Source organism: Anguilla anguilla, chromosome 10 (assembly GCF_013347855.1).
Source record: "Anguilla anguilla isolate fAngAng1 chromosome 10, fAngAng1.pri, whole genome shotgun sequence".
In the NCBI taxonomy this organism is placed as follows: domain Eukaryota; kingdom Metazoa; phylum Chordata; class Actinopteri; order Anguilliformes; family Anguillidae; genus Anguilla; species Anguilla anguilla.
Genome location: NC_049210.1, coordinates 13,926,080 through 13,943,306, shown reverse-complemented (window position 1 = coordinate 13,943,306; position 17,227 = coordinate 13,926,080). Strand labels below are relative to the sequence as shown.

The following is a 17,227-nucleotide window of genomic DNA, read 5'->3' as shown; positions in this document are numbered from 1 at the left end:
ATTACGCCACGGTCACATTGCAAATCATTACTCTAGGGGCGACTTAGATTTGCAATTAACACATTCACTCAACCTTTAAACGGTAAAATAGCCATCTCCCACCTATGACTACCAACCACAATGCTGATCAGAAGCAATATCCATTACACTGCACACTATCCAATTCTCTGGAGCGTGTCATTCCATTTTCTAATTTACATGTTATTCAGAACAATAGAATAATTGGCTCCCAGAGCATAATGAGTATGGTAACAGCTGCGAAATAATACTCGGTCCATTACCTCGTCGTTGATGACCTCAGATTGCTCCTCTTCCTCTTCTTCCTCGAGGTCCAGGTCATTCTGTCTTAGGTATGTAAAGAGTGGCACACAGGGCTTCTTCTTGAAGGCCAGATAGTCCATCATGTTGCCTTGGAGGTGCTGCAGGAAGAAGAGCTCTATAAGGTACTCCTTGAAGACGTCTTTAAGGCCCTCCATTTTCTTGTTGTGGTGTTCCAGGCACTGTTTCCTCAGCTGGGCCACCTCTGGATTAGAGGGCGCGATTTCCTCGAGCTTCTTGGGCTGCTGTTTCTTGATGGCGCCGACCACTGTGCCCGTGGGGGTAAGAGGAGGATTGGAGAGCCCCTGGGGTGGATTGGTGCGGGACGGACTGGAGGGCGGCATGGCGCTGGGTATGCCAAAAGAGGCAACGGCGGCTGCCCCGACGCTGGACACCATGCCTTGGGAGGGAATCATGGGGCGTGCCAGCTGACCCTGGATGATGCTGCTGATCTGAGGGGGCAGGTTGGAGGTGGTGATGTGGCCCGGGCTCCCCAGGGTGGGCAAGGCCGGTCCGCTGCCCACCGGGCTCTGGGGACCCAGGTGGTGGATGGTGCTGCCGGTCTGGGAGTGGGGCTGGGACAGCCTGCGCTCGCGCACAGAACCCGGGACGCCGGGGGACGTCAGCTGCACCTGGCTAACCGTGGTGGGAGCCAGCTGGGCCAGACCCGCGGCGTCCTGGTAAACGAAGTAGCTGCCGCCGGTGGGGCTGCCCAGGTTGATCTGCCTCACCGGCATGCTGGACTCCACAAAACGCGTGGGGCTCTGCCCGCACACGGCCAGCCCCGCCCCAGAGGCCCCCGGCCGCTGCATCCCCTGAAGGGCCACGGGGCTGTGCTGCGTGGGGCTCTGGGGCTGCATGGGCTGCGGCAGGGGGGAGGTCACCTGGATGTAGGGGGAGGAGGAGGTGGGCTCTAAACGCCACTGAGAGGCTGGGTGCTGGAAGCCTGGAGAAGCTGGGTTCTGCAAGGGCAGAGGGGTGAGGGTTATTTGCTGGTTGCCTGTCACCATCTGGCCGACATTCTGAAGGGTGATGTTCATGTTCTGGCCAGTAACGGGAGTGCGGCTCATGATTAGGTAGTTGGGGGACTGTGGAGCAGAGGGGCTGGCAGCAGGGGCGAAGGATGGTGCTGGGGACTGGGGCAGGTTGACTGGCCCGGGCTGCTGCTGAGCCACTGCTGGGGTCTGCTCCTCAGCCTCTGATCCTGTGAAGGACTTGGATCTCTGAAGTTGCCTCTGCACGTTCTGGGGTCCACTTCCATGGTGCATTGTGAACCCCAGTTGTTAAATCAAACAATCACCTGTACAGGAGACAGTATCGTGTCAAATTACAACTACATAAAATATATGGCTCTTGTCAGATTTTAGCGAAGCCTGCCAGCAGCAAATGCAACTACGGCTCAGTCCGTGATGCAAGATATTGGGCAAAAATACGTTAATACAGTCTAAATGCATTTATATTGCATGACCATGTCGTTAAATGACTTAAATGCGGCTCAGAACAGCTATATAATGCAAACTCAAATTTGGTTAGCTATTGTGTTATGGTGACAGAATTCAAACAAATCGCAGAACAGTCGCTAGCTAATGTCAGAAATAACGTAAACCCCGACAGGCAAAAATAAAGATAACTATGACCATTTAACGACAGCCGCATCACAACAAACTATATAACTATATATAGTAATACTATATTACATAAACAATTAAATATTAAAACAATAAATTAACTGGTCATGCAGACAGCTTTGTTAGAGGTATCTGCTCCCGCTTACTAACATGCTAACGTTGCTATCCAACTCATTGTTAGTTAGCCATCATACAACACACCGATTAAAACACTAGGCTAGGGGAACTAGCTAGCTACAATGCAGCGAACTCGTGGATATCTAGCTTGTTTCCGCTTAAACTGGTAAGGTTATTCAATAAATAGTTAGGCAACTAACTTCTTAATTACTAGGCTACCCTGAACACCAAGCCTATGCTGCCGGTTAATCAGAGCAAACGTTGGCTAGCTAGCTACTCTCGTTCTCGTCTTCGGAAAGGGATCGCAAGGCCTAGGCTCATAACGTATCCTACTTGCTAATTAGTAAACTGACGCTAAACATCGATTCGAATGCCAAATCAAAGAGAAAATAGTTCATGCAGATTTTAGTTAACCAGAATTGTAAACTAGTTTGGTCGGTTCCTTCATGAGTTATTACGACGGTGTATTCAAAACACTAGCTAGCTAAGATTCGAACCTAGACAAGACACGCCGCTCCGCTATTCCATTGCGCCCGACAATACCAAAACACAACACAGTACGTTCACACTCACTTACAGGATATGCAGGTCCCACAGCCGCAGCATCCACCACAGGACGTTCCTCAAACCCCTGGAGACAAATTACAGTATGCTTCTGCACTATTATAGCAGTGCTAGACCTGATAATTATATTTAATGCTTGGGAGATATTGCATTTGGAAACATGGCGGCCGCCACCATTTTTTTCTTTCAATTCTTTCAAGAACCGGAAGTAGTTTCATGTTTGTACAGTGGAAACGCCCATTGAAAAGAGTGACTTCATTAATGGCCAACCATATTCATTGAATTCATTACAATGAAACGTAGCCAGACGGGGTGTGGGGGCAATTAGGATTTGGTTCCTCTGTTCATTATGGAGAACCCGTTCAAAAGCGTATCTTGTTTTATGAATACGACTAGGCTTCGTTAATGAGGAATACAACTGCATTAAAGAAAAATCTATTTAAAAAAAACCTGTAATTCTAAATACGAACACATTTATAAACGTATCTGCACAATTGTATGATTATTAAGAGCATTAAACCGTTAAAGAGAAAGGCAAATTACAATGTTCTCAGATAACCAAACGTGAAATATTGTGAAATTACTCATTTGTGTCTTTCTTAATGAAAACACTGAGAAGACATAGAACCATTCTTTTAAATGAAAATACTTACATGTTTATTTAAATGCTTGTACGGAAAAACTGTTCTTCCATAAATTCACACCATTACCACTTATTAATATGTTCTATAATGCAAGCCCAGGCTACTTAGACTAAAGAGCTTTTCAAAATCATATAAACAGCACGAGAAAGTTTTTTTTTTTTATCCCCACCAAAGCCCCTTACAAAAAATAAATATGAATGGACAAAAAGTATTACATTTAATGCAAAAGCATCATACGCAAAAAGCTCAGAAAGATGAACAGAAAATAAAAGATGCAACCTTTGGACCATGTCTAACTTTTTGCATTTTTACATCCACAATGCATATGGAGGAATTTGACTGAGTGTTGTCAGCAGCATGAAGTCACATTTGGTAATCATATACGTTCTGATGTTATGCCATTTCCTTCTACCTCCAGCAGAGTCAAGAACCATGTTTTAATACCATAACTGTAAATAACAGATCCCTCTTTGTCAAAATGATAAAACAATCACTCTTCACATGAATAAAGCACCTGAGTATTACTAAAAACATTTTTTATGAGCAGGTATGGAGAACTAATTCTTCCACAGCAAACAGCAAGCCAATGCCTTCTTCGGGAGCAAAAGGTGTCTGTCCACAGTTTCATTGGACATTTAGTCTGATCCATTTCCATCTTCATCATCATCCTTGAAGAAAGACAAAAAATATTGCACAAAATTATGTATATCCATAAATCAGTACATCTTGACAAATGCAGTTAGTTAATTCACTGTATACATTTAAACTGAGCACAAACCAAAGTAAAACACTTCAGTAAGGGACTTGCTAAGAACATAAAAGGTGCAAAAATGAACTAAGGTTGAGACCTGAAGTCCTTGGGTTGGCACCTGAAAGGAAAACTACAGGTCCCACTCACCTGTGTCAAGTCTCTGTTACCCTGAGGCTCTGTCACAGTGGCCTCAAAGTCATGGATGCCCAAAGTTTTCATCCAGCTCAACATGGACTTCTCCTCTTGCTCTGTATCCACGATGGTAGGATAGATGTGCTCCTCCTTGAATGCAGCAATTAGCTCCTCCTCGTTGGTCCAGTCCAGGGGCTCATGGACTCCGTCATCCCCAAAGCGCTTGTTGTACTTCTCAAAGTGCACCTTCTCCAGAACCAGGCCCAGACCTGGAGCCTTCGGAATGTCCACTTTCTCTTCACCCCAGCTCCTCTCCTGAATGGACTCCTTAGCGTAGCCCTTCACTACGGCGATCACCAAGCCAATCATCTTACGGATCTGATGCATCATGAAGCTCTGTCCCTTCACCTTGATGACGGCAAACTCCATACCCTGCCGCTGAAAGGGCTCCTCACAGACCATGTCCATGATGCAGCGGCGGGCGCTGGGGTCCCGTGGGCCCTTCTGGGAGGTAAAGTTGTGGAAGTTGTGAGTGCCCTTGTAACACGAGAACAGCCGGTTTACCCTCTGCAAGGTTTCCTTATCCAGACAATAGCTTCCATCTTCATGGTCTAGCTCTTTGGGGGCAAAGGCAATAGTCGGAAGCATGTAAGAGTATGTCCTGGCGTCACACTTGTTCTTGGAGTTGAAGCCACCAGTTACTCGTTTAAGCCCTGGAAACACATGCACTCGTTTGCAAGAGAATTCTCTGCAATATTCTCCAGACACACAACTTCATAAAATATCCAACATTCAAACATGAATAATCTCACCCAACACCCTGATTTGTGATGGTAGATGGCTGTTGATTTTGTCCAAAATGTCATCTATTAGCCAGAGCTTAAGTGACACAACTTGGCCTGCTGCAGACACTCCCTGGAAAGAGAGACCATGGTGAGAAACTACCTTCTGAAGATAAACAAACAAAAAAATCGAAGTTACAAGTTATAAGAATCAAATATTTAATATCTTCGCAGAAATTGCACAACTATTACATAACATTGCATGCTCCGATTGCCAGGTTTCTGTTTGTGCCGCTGAATGGTACGTGCAGTACCTTGTCAGTTCTTGCACATCTCTGAAAGGACATTTTCTTCATCTCAGCTCCATGATTCTCGGGAATACACCCAGCCTTGACCAAGGCCATGACTAACTCATCTTCGATAGTTTTGAACTGGGTTGATCCAACATTTCTCTACAAGGACACATGTCCACATACAAAGGCAGGCAAGAGAAATAAAAATATGAGATTAAAGCTCCTCACATTGCAATGCGACAATAATTTATCTTAAAAATAAATGAGATGAAATTGCTCAAAAACATGTGCCCACCTGCATGCCATAATAGCCTTTGCCAGAGTATGCAAGGAGCAGTACCACTTTCCTCTTGGGAAATTTCCTAACGTCTGGCTCATCTGGGTTAGCTTTCAGCTTCTTCCCTATGTGTTCAACATCCCCCCAGTTCCCGTTACCCTCAGCTTCTCGCTTTAGCGTCTCGTCCGTATCGGCCGGTGGTTTGATCACAAGCTGCCCTTCGTTCATCTTGCTGGTCGTCACACGGCAGCGCAGTCAAGCTAACGCCAGCAGCTACATTTTCCAGACCACATAACATAGATTAATTACCATAGTCTATACCGTGTAACCACCAGTAGTGCTGCAGCTACTCATATTCTGCAATTTCATCAACTAGCCTTGGGTTCAACGGTTCAACCTTGAAAGATATTTTTGTAATATTCGTTAAATATGAATCCCCCCCATAATGTAAAAATTGCAGATACAGTATCGATAACGGTCTTCTTAGACCAACACAGACATAGCTAGATGCTAGCTAACGTATCCATAATATTTACGGATAGTCGGGCACAATGGGGACATTATTTCCACTCTTTCGCCATAGCCAACGGCACAAAAATACATCAAGTCGTGGGACATCAACAAGCCAGCTGGTTTATATTTACTAATTTAGCTCTCTTGAGCACTTCCACCAGATTCGTCTCTATAACGTTAACCGGCTATACACGCTTCCTTTCCTTCCCCTCCTAACTCTCGACATACATTATTTCTTGTAGCTACTAGCTTCTTGAATTAGTAATTCACCTGGCTTTTGCAAGCTGTGTATGTAGATAGGAAACCCATTACACTACGGAAAAAGCAACATATGCTATTGATATATTCAATGAGGTAAGACTCAAAAGATGGATAGTTACCGAGCAATCTCCTGGAGCATTTCACTCAATCCACGTGAAAAGTTTTCTTCATGAACTCTAACCTCTCTTAGTTCTTTTTTTAAAAGAACTATCGCGATGATAATAACGGCAGGGACGAGAGAACGCGAGAAGTTGTGTCGATGGTAGTAGATGGAAGCAATGAAGCTTGAACAACGTTTATAAAAACACTTATTGGAATGAAAGTGAAACCATCACTATTTGATGTGTTAATAATTTTTTATTAATGCGGCCCAGTTTCCATGGTTATGTTTTCGATGGTCAAATTAAGAAAACAATGCATAATAACTATGTCAGTGTAAAACAGTAAACTCGATTTGTTGTTCAATTGAAGAGAAAAAATCAAATGTTAAATCGCAGTGTTGTTACTACCACATCAGAACGGCGCAATTCACAAGACTTGGGGGTAGGTCAGGGGTTAAGTGTTACATGGCTACATTTATTCATACATTCATTGATGTTTTTGAACACTGCGACGTCCACTCGTTGCTGATGCTCTGCCAAGGTTGAGACATTGCTAAAATGAGAGCCATGTTTGTTGAGGTTTGATATGACTGCAGTTAAGTACTATACTTTTCATATTGTGTGCATAGAGGAGCAGAAGCTTTAAAGATCTGTGCTCAGAAGTACAGGGGTAAAGGGGTCCCAGACATAGTACAAGTTTATTTATTTAAAAAAGGGAAATGTACCAGATTTCACCATTTCTGCAGCTAATTTTCATATGGAGTTCCAGGGCAGGTTGCAAGCACTTAGCATCATGCAGCACATAGCAACACATTGAGCAGATAGTGCACATGTAGCAGTGCATAGCACCACATAAAGTGCAAGCAGCATACTGTAGCATACACAGCTCAACGCACAGCATACAGCAGACATCTCACATCACATCTAACAAACGTGGAGCACTGCCAACACAACATCCGAGATAGTAACCACACTGGTCAAGAGCATACAGAAGGTGAGGAAGGCCTCTGGTACCGATGCCAGGTACTGTGTCACTCCCTTCATGAAGATGATGGGCCTGCGTGCTCTGGGCCTGACTGCAGCATATAGGCTAGCTGGGATGGGGGATCCCAATATACAGTATATTGGGCACTGATGGACGTCCAGGGTGGGATTGCCCAGGGATGGGCTGACCTAATAGAGTTATAAGGTCATCATGGTGTTTTTAAGATCTAGTCAAACTATAACAGGGGTGGCCCGACCCTGGACCCAGAAACAATCAGGACTAGTGTTACGCACACATCTCTGAGCAATAGACAAAAAGACACAGCTTGGATATATTCTCATATGTGTCTAGATCAGGGTCTATCTGAAACAAACAGTGTTCTCAGGAGAATTCAGGACCTCCTCCAGGACAGCTTTATGGTGCACTTTGTAAAGTGTAGAAGACTGGCAAGAGAGAAGTGGGGGGTGGATCACTGGAAAGAACTGATCATCTAGTGCACCCCCCCCCCCCCCCCCCCAAGGTCACCCATGCCTGCAAACTATAAACAGCAGCATATCTACATTTTATTATAAAAATGCCTGTTTTTTTTGTTGTTTTTTTTTATGGTGCTTGTATGAGTTAAAATGGGGGACCAACAATGTTTGGTTGGCACTGTATATGATGCAAAATTTCAAGAGGTATAGGAAATGGTTTGGGATTATAAGTGATGTCTTTTTTCGTAATAGTTTGAATTTTCTTGATAGAAGATTTGTAAAATCCAATAAGACAATACTTTTATAGCAGTTGGTTTTTAATATAGAAAGACATGTGCTTCACTCAAATTTCAAACCTTTATTTATGTTGCACTTTCAAAGCAAAAAGTTACAGCACACATTTAAAATACGTGTTTTTTAGTTTTGTATTGTTTGTCAGTAATATGTTACAATGTTCTGGCAGCATGTGAACAGTTGCAGAACATGAAAGTCAGTATTCTAAGAGATGGGGTGATTATCCTAATGCATTTCTTATAGTGTATCTATAAAGCAATAAATACTAATTTACAGACTATTTACAGTACAAGCAATAAAGAAAGGTTAAGGTAAAATATACACTCAATGGCCAAATTTTTTAAAATATTTATAAGCACAAAAGCAAAATTTTCAAGTAGTATGAAAATATATACATTGGTTTTGGTGAACTGTAAACCATTTACAGAGAAGCATGTGTGACTGTCCATAATTACATTCATTTACATACAGCAACAGTGAAGAGGAAGATAATTTTGGGGATGCTACTGCTAACTGGTGCAAAGCAATGAACTGGAGCATCAGTTGGCAAATTCATACTCCCCTTAAACACAAGCTGACCCAAGCTTTCATTCAAAAACATTTGAAACCACAGCAGCTTTCCCTCCTGCTACACCACCTTTGCTTTGATACTGCTTGATGTATATCTTTGTTTGTGGACATATTTAATTTCTTTAAGATTTGTGTAGCCCAGAGATTCTGGTTCGCATCACCACACCAGACTTGCACACAAACACACCTGTATTTCATTTTGCATGTTTAATTTGAACTATGTAGCAACAACCAACCGCAATCACTCTTCTCACATACATTCCCAGTCCTACAAAAACATCCATCCAATTTTGGCTGCAGTTAACTGAAAAACAAAAACACATCAACCATTAAAACACTCAATACAGGTACAAATACATGTCATTTATATATTTAAAAAAAACAAAAATTTTTCAGTGTACATTTTGTTTTGTTGACTTTGAAAAGGTGCCTTTTTGTGTTTTTCCTCCATACAGCTTATTTTGAATTTTTCTGTCAAGATATAGGCAACAATCAGGTCAATAAAAATAACAGGCAAAAGAGTCAAAGACAAGTAAAAGCACTCTTGCTTAATTAAAAAAAAGCCTTCTAAGAATGGAGGAAAAAAATTCTAAAACTAATTTTTGTAAGAGCATACAAAATGAAAATCAGATGAGCTCCATCTAAGTATACTTGTTTCTTTAAGTCTTATTCATACAGTACTGATTCATTCACTAGTAGTAGTGCAACGATAAATGCAGAGTGCTCTTTGCTACCCAGTGTGCCAGCCAGGCCGCGTGGCTGTTTGGGCACAGCAGGCCCGGGCTCACTCGGGTAAAGTCTCTGCCAGTCCCGGTCTCCAGCGTGCATATGGGGAGGGGTCGGGGGACATGGCGCATACCGCACTGGGCTACATAGTCCACTGAGCCAAAAGTCGACTCGTGTTGCAATCCCCAAGGCTGCTGTCAAACTGGAAACCACACCCCCTTCATACAGGAGCCCGCCCAGATTGTAGGTAGTGTCGACTGATAGGTGTCAGGAGTTGGCATCGCGAGCAAGAGCAGTCATTCTGACAAACAAAAGGAAAGTCTGTCTCCATGGAAACTTCCTGAGATATGGTCCAAGACTACAACAGCCATTTCCAGTGAGTCCCCCACTGAATGATCAAGTTTCAATGTCCATAGTGCTCACGTCTCTGGCAGTGGTAGTATCTGGACTACTCATTGACATTATGCAATAAATAAGAAATGGAATTAAAATATTTCAACCGATTGAAGACAACCTAGGATTGTCCATGAGTCAGGTTCCAGACTTTGGTTCAAACATAGCCTTTGTGGCACAAGGTCGTTAAGGGATTCTGACCCCTAACTGTTTTGTTGCCTGCTCTACACACGACCACTTCCTGTGTAAAAATTTCTTATTGAATTAAAAAGTGGAAAAATGCAAACATAGGAAAGCAAAAGATAAGCAACTTTGTGTTGGATAACACAGGATCCTCCCCCTTTGATTAGCCTCAGACACACTTTCTGCAACTGTCGGGCAGAGAGCAGTTCACTTGGTGGCCGGCCTGAGGAAACATATTGAGGAAATGGAGTTGTTACCCTTTAAACATACACAATTTTGCGAAATATAAAAATATTAAAGTGCTCCTCTGTTCAAACGTGGCATAGGGAGTAAGAACACTAAACCAACAAAAAAGGCCTCTTCCTTTGTTTTGTCTTCAGATATTCAGCTGGTCATTCATGTAGGTTTGTGACCCTTCTCTTTCAACACATTTTTCTGCTAAATATTCTAATATTGAAATGCATACATTCAAGCCTGTATCTGCAGAACTCACCAGATCACTCCTATTCAAGATTTACAGGGAACAGTGGCCTTGCAGTTAAACGTATTTTGAATGTCATGGTTACTTGGACAAGGTAGGCAAGTCCAGTGTCTATTGGTCACAAAGTTTTTTTGTGACTTTTCCTTGTAAGAAGAATTATATTTACTTTGAGATTTGTTGGTGACTGATTTATCTTAAAACAACAGGGTGCTACATATGCTACTGGGGCCAATAAGTGTACATAAGCACTTATTGCAGTTGGTACAAGATGCAGGGATGTAACAAATAAATGTGTAGAAAGGAACACCGACGGAGTGGTGAAAAAAGAAAACGCTCACAATATCCATACTGGGTTTTCAGCAGTTCATGTGTGTTTTCAGCATCACAGCCGTTACACAATACTTTGGTCTAAAATTGGGATTTTTGACCCCAGTCATTCAAACTCCAACTCCATAAATTAATATATATGTATATATAAATATTTTTTAACATACTGGTTGTCTACAGCCATATGGCATGTGTCTATATTCTGCTGGACTCTATTACGCAGTAAGCGTACCTCTTCATTCTCCCAAGTTACAAGAGTCAAATTACTTTGAATAGAAGAGTGCAAGTCATTTCTTCAATACCATGCACTCAGAGGTATGTTAAAAGAAAAAGGGAAACTCAAACTTGGCCTTGCTACACTGGAAATTAATACGGGTGAATGGAGTTATGTGCTCTTGTAAGTGAACCAGGGACATGGTCTATTGCCTATTTACAGTGGGCCATTTTGTCAAGCACTTCTCCATCCTCGCCCAGACCCTTGCCATTTAACCACTGCAAAGGTGCAGTGGTCTTCAAACGGCATTCATGGTACAACTTAAAAACTGATCCACCTCCTGTTCTCCAAAATCCTCTTCCGTTAACACACACACAAACACGGGCCTTGAGTTCACATGGATTTCACTCAAATCAGACCTCTTCAAAGAGCTGAATCACAAATGCACTGAGAAAGCAGATGCTCCGGCATGTTTGGCAGCTCGGCTCCCAAAGGCAGGGGTCAAATGATTGATAGGAGCGGAGATGAAAAACGATGAGCAAATGCAAAAGGTAACCATCGGCGGATCATGAAATCTTTGAGGATTCTCAGAGCAGAAGCCTGGATTATCCCACAAGGGCACTGACAAGACAACTTTTCAGTGCCAACCACAGAAGTTTCAGCCTTGGTCCTCCCCCCTCCAGAAGCTTGAAGATTCAAAAGTGTCAAAGGTCTGAAGTGTATGGAAGTGTAGAGGTCTGACGTGAAGGCAGGAGAGGTTCTGAGACAGCAGAAGGAGGGGGGTGCCGAGGCTGAGGTTCTGACCCAGGGGGCAGGACGCTCCACTGACGGCTTGGCCTCAGCCCTCCAGTCCTCAAGCGCACAATCCGGACTGCAGGGCAGACAGCCGACGCTCAATACACAGCTTACCTGCAGAGACACACACGGCTCATTTAATCAGAGAAGGCTGGGAGACGTCAAACATCTAACACTATCGGCAGCAGAGAGACGCGATCGATTCATTAGTACGCTACAGGCTACACAGCGACAAAAGCTCAGAACCGGCGATACTCACACTTGCTGATGTTGCTGATATCCGCCTGCTCGGTGATGATGAGGGACAGGCCCTCCATCAGCAGCAGGGCTTTGTGGTAGCGCTGGATGGAGGCTTCGCCGTGGTGGAACATCTCGTCCAGCGCTGCAGACTGCACCTGAATGTGTAACGTGTGAGAGAGCTTTGAGCAAGAGCTGGGATACACACTACTCTGCTCCACAGTGCACAGTGTACTTAGAAACACCGAGAATATAAACAATGCAAATCGACCTCATCAGACATGCTGAGTAAAGTTAGACCCTTGATTTACAGAACTTGGGAAGGGAAGAGAGAGACAGAGAGAGACAGAGGGAGAGAGGGGAAGCGGGAGAGAGAGAGATTCTGGTTCACATGCAGTAACAGTAACAGAACCCTACCATCTGCACAGTGTGGCTGTACACCAGCTTCTCGGCAGTGACGCTATTCATGCGGTCCATCAGGCGCTGCTTGTGGAGGAAGAAGCGCTGCAGCCGGACATTCAGGCAGCGGCACGAGGTCACACTGGATTTGTAGAGCTCGTTGAGCTTCTTTATCACTGCACACAGGACAGAGATCACAACACAGTCAGGAGAGAGGTCACAGCAAGTCAGGAGAGAGGTCACAGCAAGTCAGGAGAGAAAAATCGCAGCAAAGTCATGAGAGAGAAATCACAGCACAGTCAGGAGAGAGATTATCACAGCACAGTCAGGAGGGAGAAATCACTGCACAGTCAGGATAGAGAAATCACAGCACAGTCTGGAGAGAAAAATCACAGCACAGTCAGGCAAGAGAAATCCCAGCACAGTCAGGAGATGGTGATGACAGCACAGTCAGCAGGTAGAGGTCATGGGGCAGCCAGATGACAGACACAATTTACAGTCAGTAGAACAGTACCCAGCAAGACAGAGATCACAGCAGCGTATATTCAACAGCAGGAAATCACAGCACATTCAGTGAAGAGATCAGAGGGCAGACTATAACAGTCAGGGAAGATGGGTATAATTATAGCCTGCAGGCCGAGTGTGGTTGAAGTGTTATATCAGTGACATCATATCTACCATGTTTTAAACACCCCACTGCATTCAATCAAAATTTCCACACATTTTCCTGAACTCGCTTTAAATCAATGGTATAATTTATACATAGACGTGGGGTGCATAGGGGCTTGTCTGAGGAGGTTTTTCCAGGTGCTGACCTTGTTTGACAGAGGAGGAGGGAAAGAGCTTGCCCTGCTTTATGCCTTCCATTGCGTTGTGCAGCGCAGAAGACAGGAGCTCAGCCGTCTTCATGTACAGGACCAGCTGCTCCGCATAGCTGAGACACACACAGACACGCCTGACGTCAGACACACAGATACAGGAACAGGCACGATGTCTCTCACACACACTCTGCAGGTACCGACTCTGAAGTCCGAGCAACAAAAACAGCATTGAACAGAGGAGGGCAGTGGTCGTGGTCATGCACTGGAAGCTTTCATTCACTTTGAGTACAAACCAAGCCTGAGAAATAACTCCAGTAAATCACAGGTACAGTAAATCTTGCACGCAGCAAATTGTCAGTACTGCAAATCCTGAGTGTAGGTTGACATGACTGCCTCCCAGGATCAGGAAGTGTAAAGGAAGCTGGAGAAGACGTGGCCATCTGGCTCCGCCCCTCACCTCCACTCTCGGCTCAGGAGGCTGATCTGGTCGGCCACCGGGCTCTGCGGCTGCAGGAAGGAGGCGTCGGGGGCCTCGCTGGTGTCCATCCCGCTGCCCTTGGAGACGGCGATCTCCATGACGCAGTGGACGAAGGCCAGCGTGAAGCGCAGGCTCCTCAGCATCTCCGTGTGGTCCTGCTGTGATTGACAGAGGTAAACACATAAGAAGGTAAACACATAACACCATGCCAGAGATTCTACAGGTCCATAACATACTCTGCTCCATATCTATAACATCGCCTCCCCCCACTGCTGATGCCTAAGCAATGTGAAACATCTCATGAACATTTATGAAGGGGCAGGGCCAAGTACGCTACTGCGGCAATGAAAATTGTACACTGCAAAACAACATAGCACTGCAGACTCCTGTAAACAAGTGTAACCTCCTGTCGACTGGAAGTAGAGGAAAGAAGGAATGTAAGAGCTGGCCATCTTGGTTAGTCAATATCAGTGATGTTCATTCCTGGTCCCGGACAGCTGCATGGTCTGCTGCTTTCTGTTGCTCAGCACTTAATTGATCAAATAAAGCAGTCAATTACAAAGTTAACTCACCTCACCTGGTTTCTTGGGTCTGAATGGGTTGCTGACACAATGGCAAAAACAAAAACCAGCAGACCCTAAAGCTCTCCAGGACCAGGAATGAAGATCACTGGTCAAGATAATTTTTGTCTACATTTTCACACCAAGGCTAGAACCCATACCCTGTTCTACTGCCCTCTGTCCCACACTAAATTATGACGTGTCTTAAACAGCCTGATTACGGTGACTGATACCATGGTGCCAGGCGTGATTTCAATACAGATCTTGCGCAAAACAAAGCAAGACACTTAAACAACCTTAGATGATTTTAAAGCGGGAAGAATCTGTCTCCCCTCACCTCCATCAATGTCTCTTCTGGCAGCTCGGGGGCCTCGAAGGTGACCACCCCTTCCAGGTTGGCAGTCACCGGGTCAGAGAAGCCAAAGCGTGGACTGGAAGGACCCTCGCAGCCTTCCGCACACATGCCCGTCATGACCTGGCGACCAGTGAAGGACCCCGCCGAGCTGACTGAGCTGGAGGAGCCTACTGCAGGAGACAAACGGGGGAATTCAGCTACACTCTCAAAGCATTTTTACATAAAGACGCTAAAATAAGTAACAAACAGGCTCACCACTTGAATTCATCCTACCTGAAAACATTCTGGTACGAGTGGTTTGAGGTGGCGTGGTCCCACTAGGCGGGGAACCAATAGTGAAGACCACAGGGACTGGGCTGCCTGAACCAACTGCCATTCCACCTCCACCACCAGGGGGTGCTGTAGGAAGTGAAATGTTACTGAGACCAGGATGGATGAGGGATGACTGGAGTCTATGGTCAAAAGGGAACTTCTTCAGTCATTGCCGTTGGTATTTCGCTGTTGGCAGCCTTTCATGGGTTTTAATGAACGTAATAAAACATCTGACATCAGAGTCAGCTCATAGAACAACCCCGCCATCCCTCTAATAAATTCAATTCAATGAGACTCATTAGCGTGACACATATAAATAAATAAATGCATAATCCCAGTCAAACTGATTTTAAAAATTACCACTGAAATGTTGAGTTTGGTTCATTGTTTACCATTTTCACAATATATAGAATTTTGGGAATAATTTGTTTCCTGTTGAGCTACTGTGTGTGCGAAGCAAACTCCTGAAACGTTTGGGATAAGGAGAAGCCAAAACGCAATTCTGAAAGAATCCCCAAAAATCACTAAATCAGCCTTTGACCCTGGTGGCCATTATCTTCCAATCTGACTAAAGCCATTCATCACATTAGGGTCAAGCTCATGGTTATTAATTGCATCATCCTGCTCTCATTTCAGCTCTGGCTTGAACAACAATAACAAAAAAAAAAAAAAAAAAAACTGCATATTTGCTAATTATTGCCAATTCTAAAAGCAGGTTAAACAAACAGTGACCTGTATAGATTAGGGGCGTTATCTAATCTGCTAAAGTAGCGCTGGGTGTTCTCACGGCGCAGAGCGCAGACGTGCTCGTAATGCAGAAAGCAGGGGGGGGGAGGGGGGGTCGTGGGACGCTCGCGTGACCTAGCCGCGCCGGGCCCCCCCCCCCCCCCGTTACCTGTGGTGTCCATGGGCTTCTCGGTGTTCAGGCTCTCGTTGCTTCCTCCTTCCGCCAGCTGGGGACCGAAGGCGGCCTTCAGCAGCATGTCCGACAGGCGCCCGGTGCTCAGCGACCTGGGGAGGGGGGCGGGAAACGGGGACAGCTGCAGAGGCCCGGACACACCCGCCAGACAGACTGCCGGATGTCTACGGGCCTCCTCACAAAGGTATTCTGTGCACCGACAATAAGCCTCCCAATGGGCTTCTGAAGAGAGCCTGTCATGGTACTGAAAGGTCGGGGTTGTATATTTATAATGCAGCAGGATGTGGGGGTAGGGGGATAAGTTTGGCTGTCAGGGTCAGCCATGCCATACCGTAGCCAAGAACAAAACCAAGTTCTATTGATCATGTTTCTGCCAGATCTACTCAAGGCTGAGTCAGTGGCCATGGTGCGCTTTATTTTATGCGCATTGTTTTTCTGCATATACTACAGAAAATGCGTGGGGTGTCTTTCCCCTGGACCTTCCTTTCTCTCCCAGAGGGGGATGTCAGAAGCAAAAACAAGTTTTCTGACATCTCCATGGTGCAGCATTTGCATCTGAGAGCCTCACCGCAGCACCTCTGCTTCACAGGCCACCCCTTCCTCTGGGCCTTTCCTTCCTCTTGATGACAGAGCACAATTGTCAGAAAGCAGCTGGAGGTCTAGCTCCATCCCCATTCTCATGCGCAGAGAACGCAGAGGGGTCTAACACAGGGCCTTCCCAACCTCCCACGTTCGCCAGCTTTCCGGCAAGACGGAGCGCTGAACGCTGAAATTCGCTCACAGTAGCGGATGTCTTTCAGGTAACACCCCTGGATTTGAACATCTGCCTTTTTCCTTTCCCAGTGGGACACTTCACTTGACAAAGATTCCCTTGCCCTAAATATGGTCTTTGTGGTGCAGTTAATACATTTATGTGGGGAGCATTCAATGATATGTGGGATATTCTTCCTTTATACATGATGAGATAACTTAAAATAACTAAACTAATGTGTAATATCAAGATCAGTTTATAGTTTTTAAAAATATATTTTAACTCATATAGGAATGTTATGCAAGTACAATAGGAAAGGTATAGGCTTTCCTTGCTGGGAGAGGCTGGCTCTTACCTTCCAAAAGAGCCCTTGTTCTTCTCCGTCGGTACGTTGCAGGGGCCGGGCTGGGCCCCGGGCAGCAGCTCCAGCTCCTTCAGGTCCGGGAGCGTCTGGTTGCGGCTCGGCGTCAGAACCAGACCCTGCTGCGTCAGCAGCGTGACCAGGTTCTGGGTGCTGGCCGGCTTAGGGAACTCGAACGGAGGCATGTCCTTGAGAAGAGGAGAGGAAACGTG

At 45.1% G+C, this 17,227-nt stretch overlaps 3 protein-coding genes across 5 annotated transcripts in view; all 3 read right to left on the bottom strand.

Annotated features, from left to right (window-relative positions):
* ep400 (E1A binding protein p400) overlaps positions 1-2,835 on the bottom strand; it is a 32,381-nt gene extending 29,546 nt beyond the window's left edge. For all 3 annotated transcript variants that reach the window (XM_035436196.1, XM_035436197.1, XM_035436198.1), the window contains exons 1-2: positions 2,641-2,835; positions 282-1,618 (exon numbers count right to left, since the gene is read on the bottom strand). In XM_035436196.1, coding sequence (XP_035292087.1) covers positions 282-1,586 — 1,305 coding nt within the window. In that variant the 5' untranslated portion in view covers positions 1,587-1,618; positions 2,641-2,835. The remainder of the gene's footprint in view (positions 1-281; positions 1,619-2,640) is intronic.
* Positions 2,836-3,257: 422 nt separating this feature from the next.
* Positions 3,258-6,556, bottom strand: LOC118237471 (tRNA pseudouridine synthase A-like). Its single transcript, XM_035436199.1, has 6 exons — positions 6,400-6,556; positions 5,525-5,779; positions 5,251-5,388; positions 4,967-5,069; positions 4,170-4,867; positions 3,258-3,939 (listed from the first exon to the last, which is right to left on the bottom strand). The coding sequence occupies exons 2-6, from the start codon at positions 5,732-5,734 to the stop codon at positions 3,907-3,909; spliced, it is 1,182 nt and encodes a 393-aa protein (XP_035292090.1). The 5' UTR covers positions 5,735-5,779; positions 6,400-6,556; the 3' UTR covers positions 3,258-3,906.
* A 1,626-nt stretch (positions 6,557-8,182) lies between these two features.
* Positions 8,183-17,227, bottom strand: part of ulk1a (unc-51 like autophagy activating kinase 1a) — a 33,149-nt gene continuing 24,104 nt past the window's right edge. The window contains 9 exon segments of the mRNA XM_035378550.1: positions 8,183-11,936; positions 12,082-12,217; positions 12,477-12,634; positions 13,274-13,392; positions 13,737-13,915; positions 14,655-14,842; positions 14,946-15,071; positions 15,880-15,995; positions 17,010-17,203. Coding sequence (XP_035234441.1) covers positions 11,881-11,936; positions 12,082-12,217; positions 12,477-12,634; positions 13,274-13,392; positions 13,737-13,915; positions 14,655-14,842; positions 14,946-15,071; positions 15,880-15,995; positions 17,010-17,203 — 1,272 coding nt within the window. The 3' untranslated portion in view covers positions 8,183-11,880.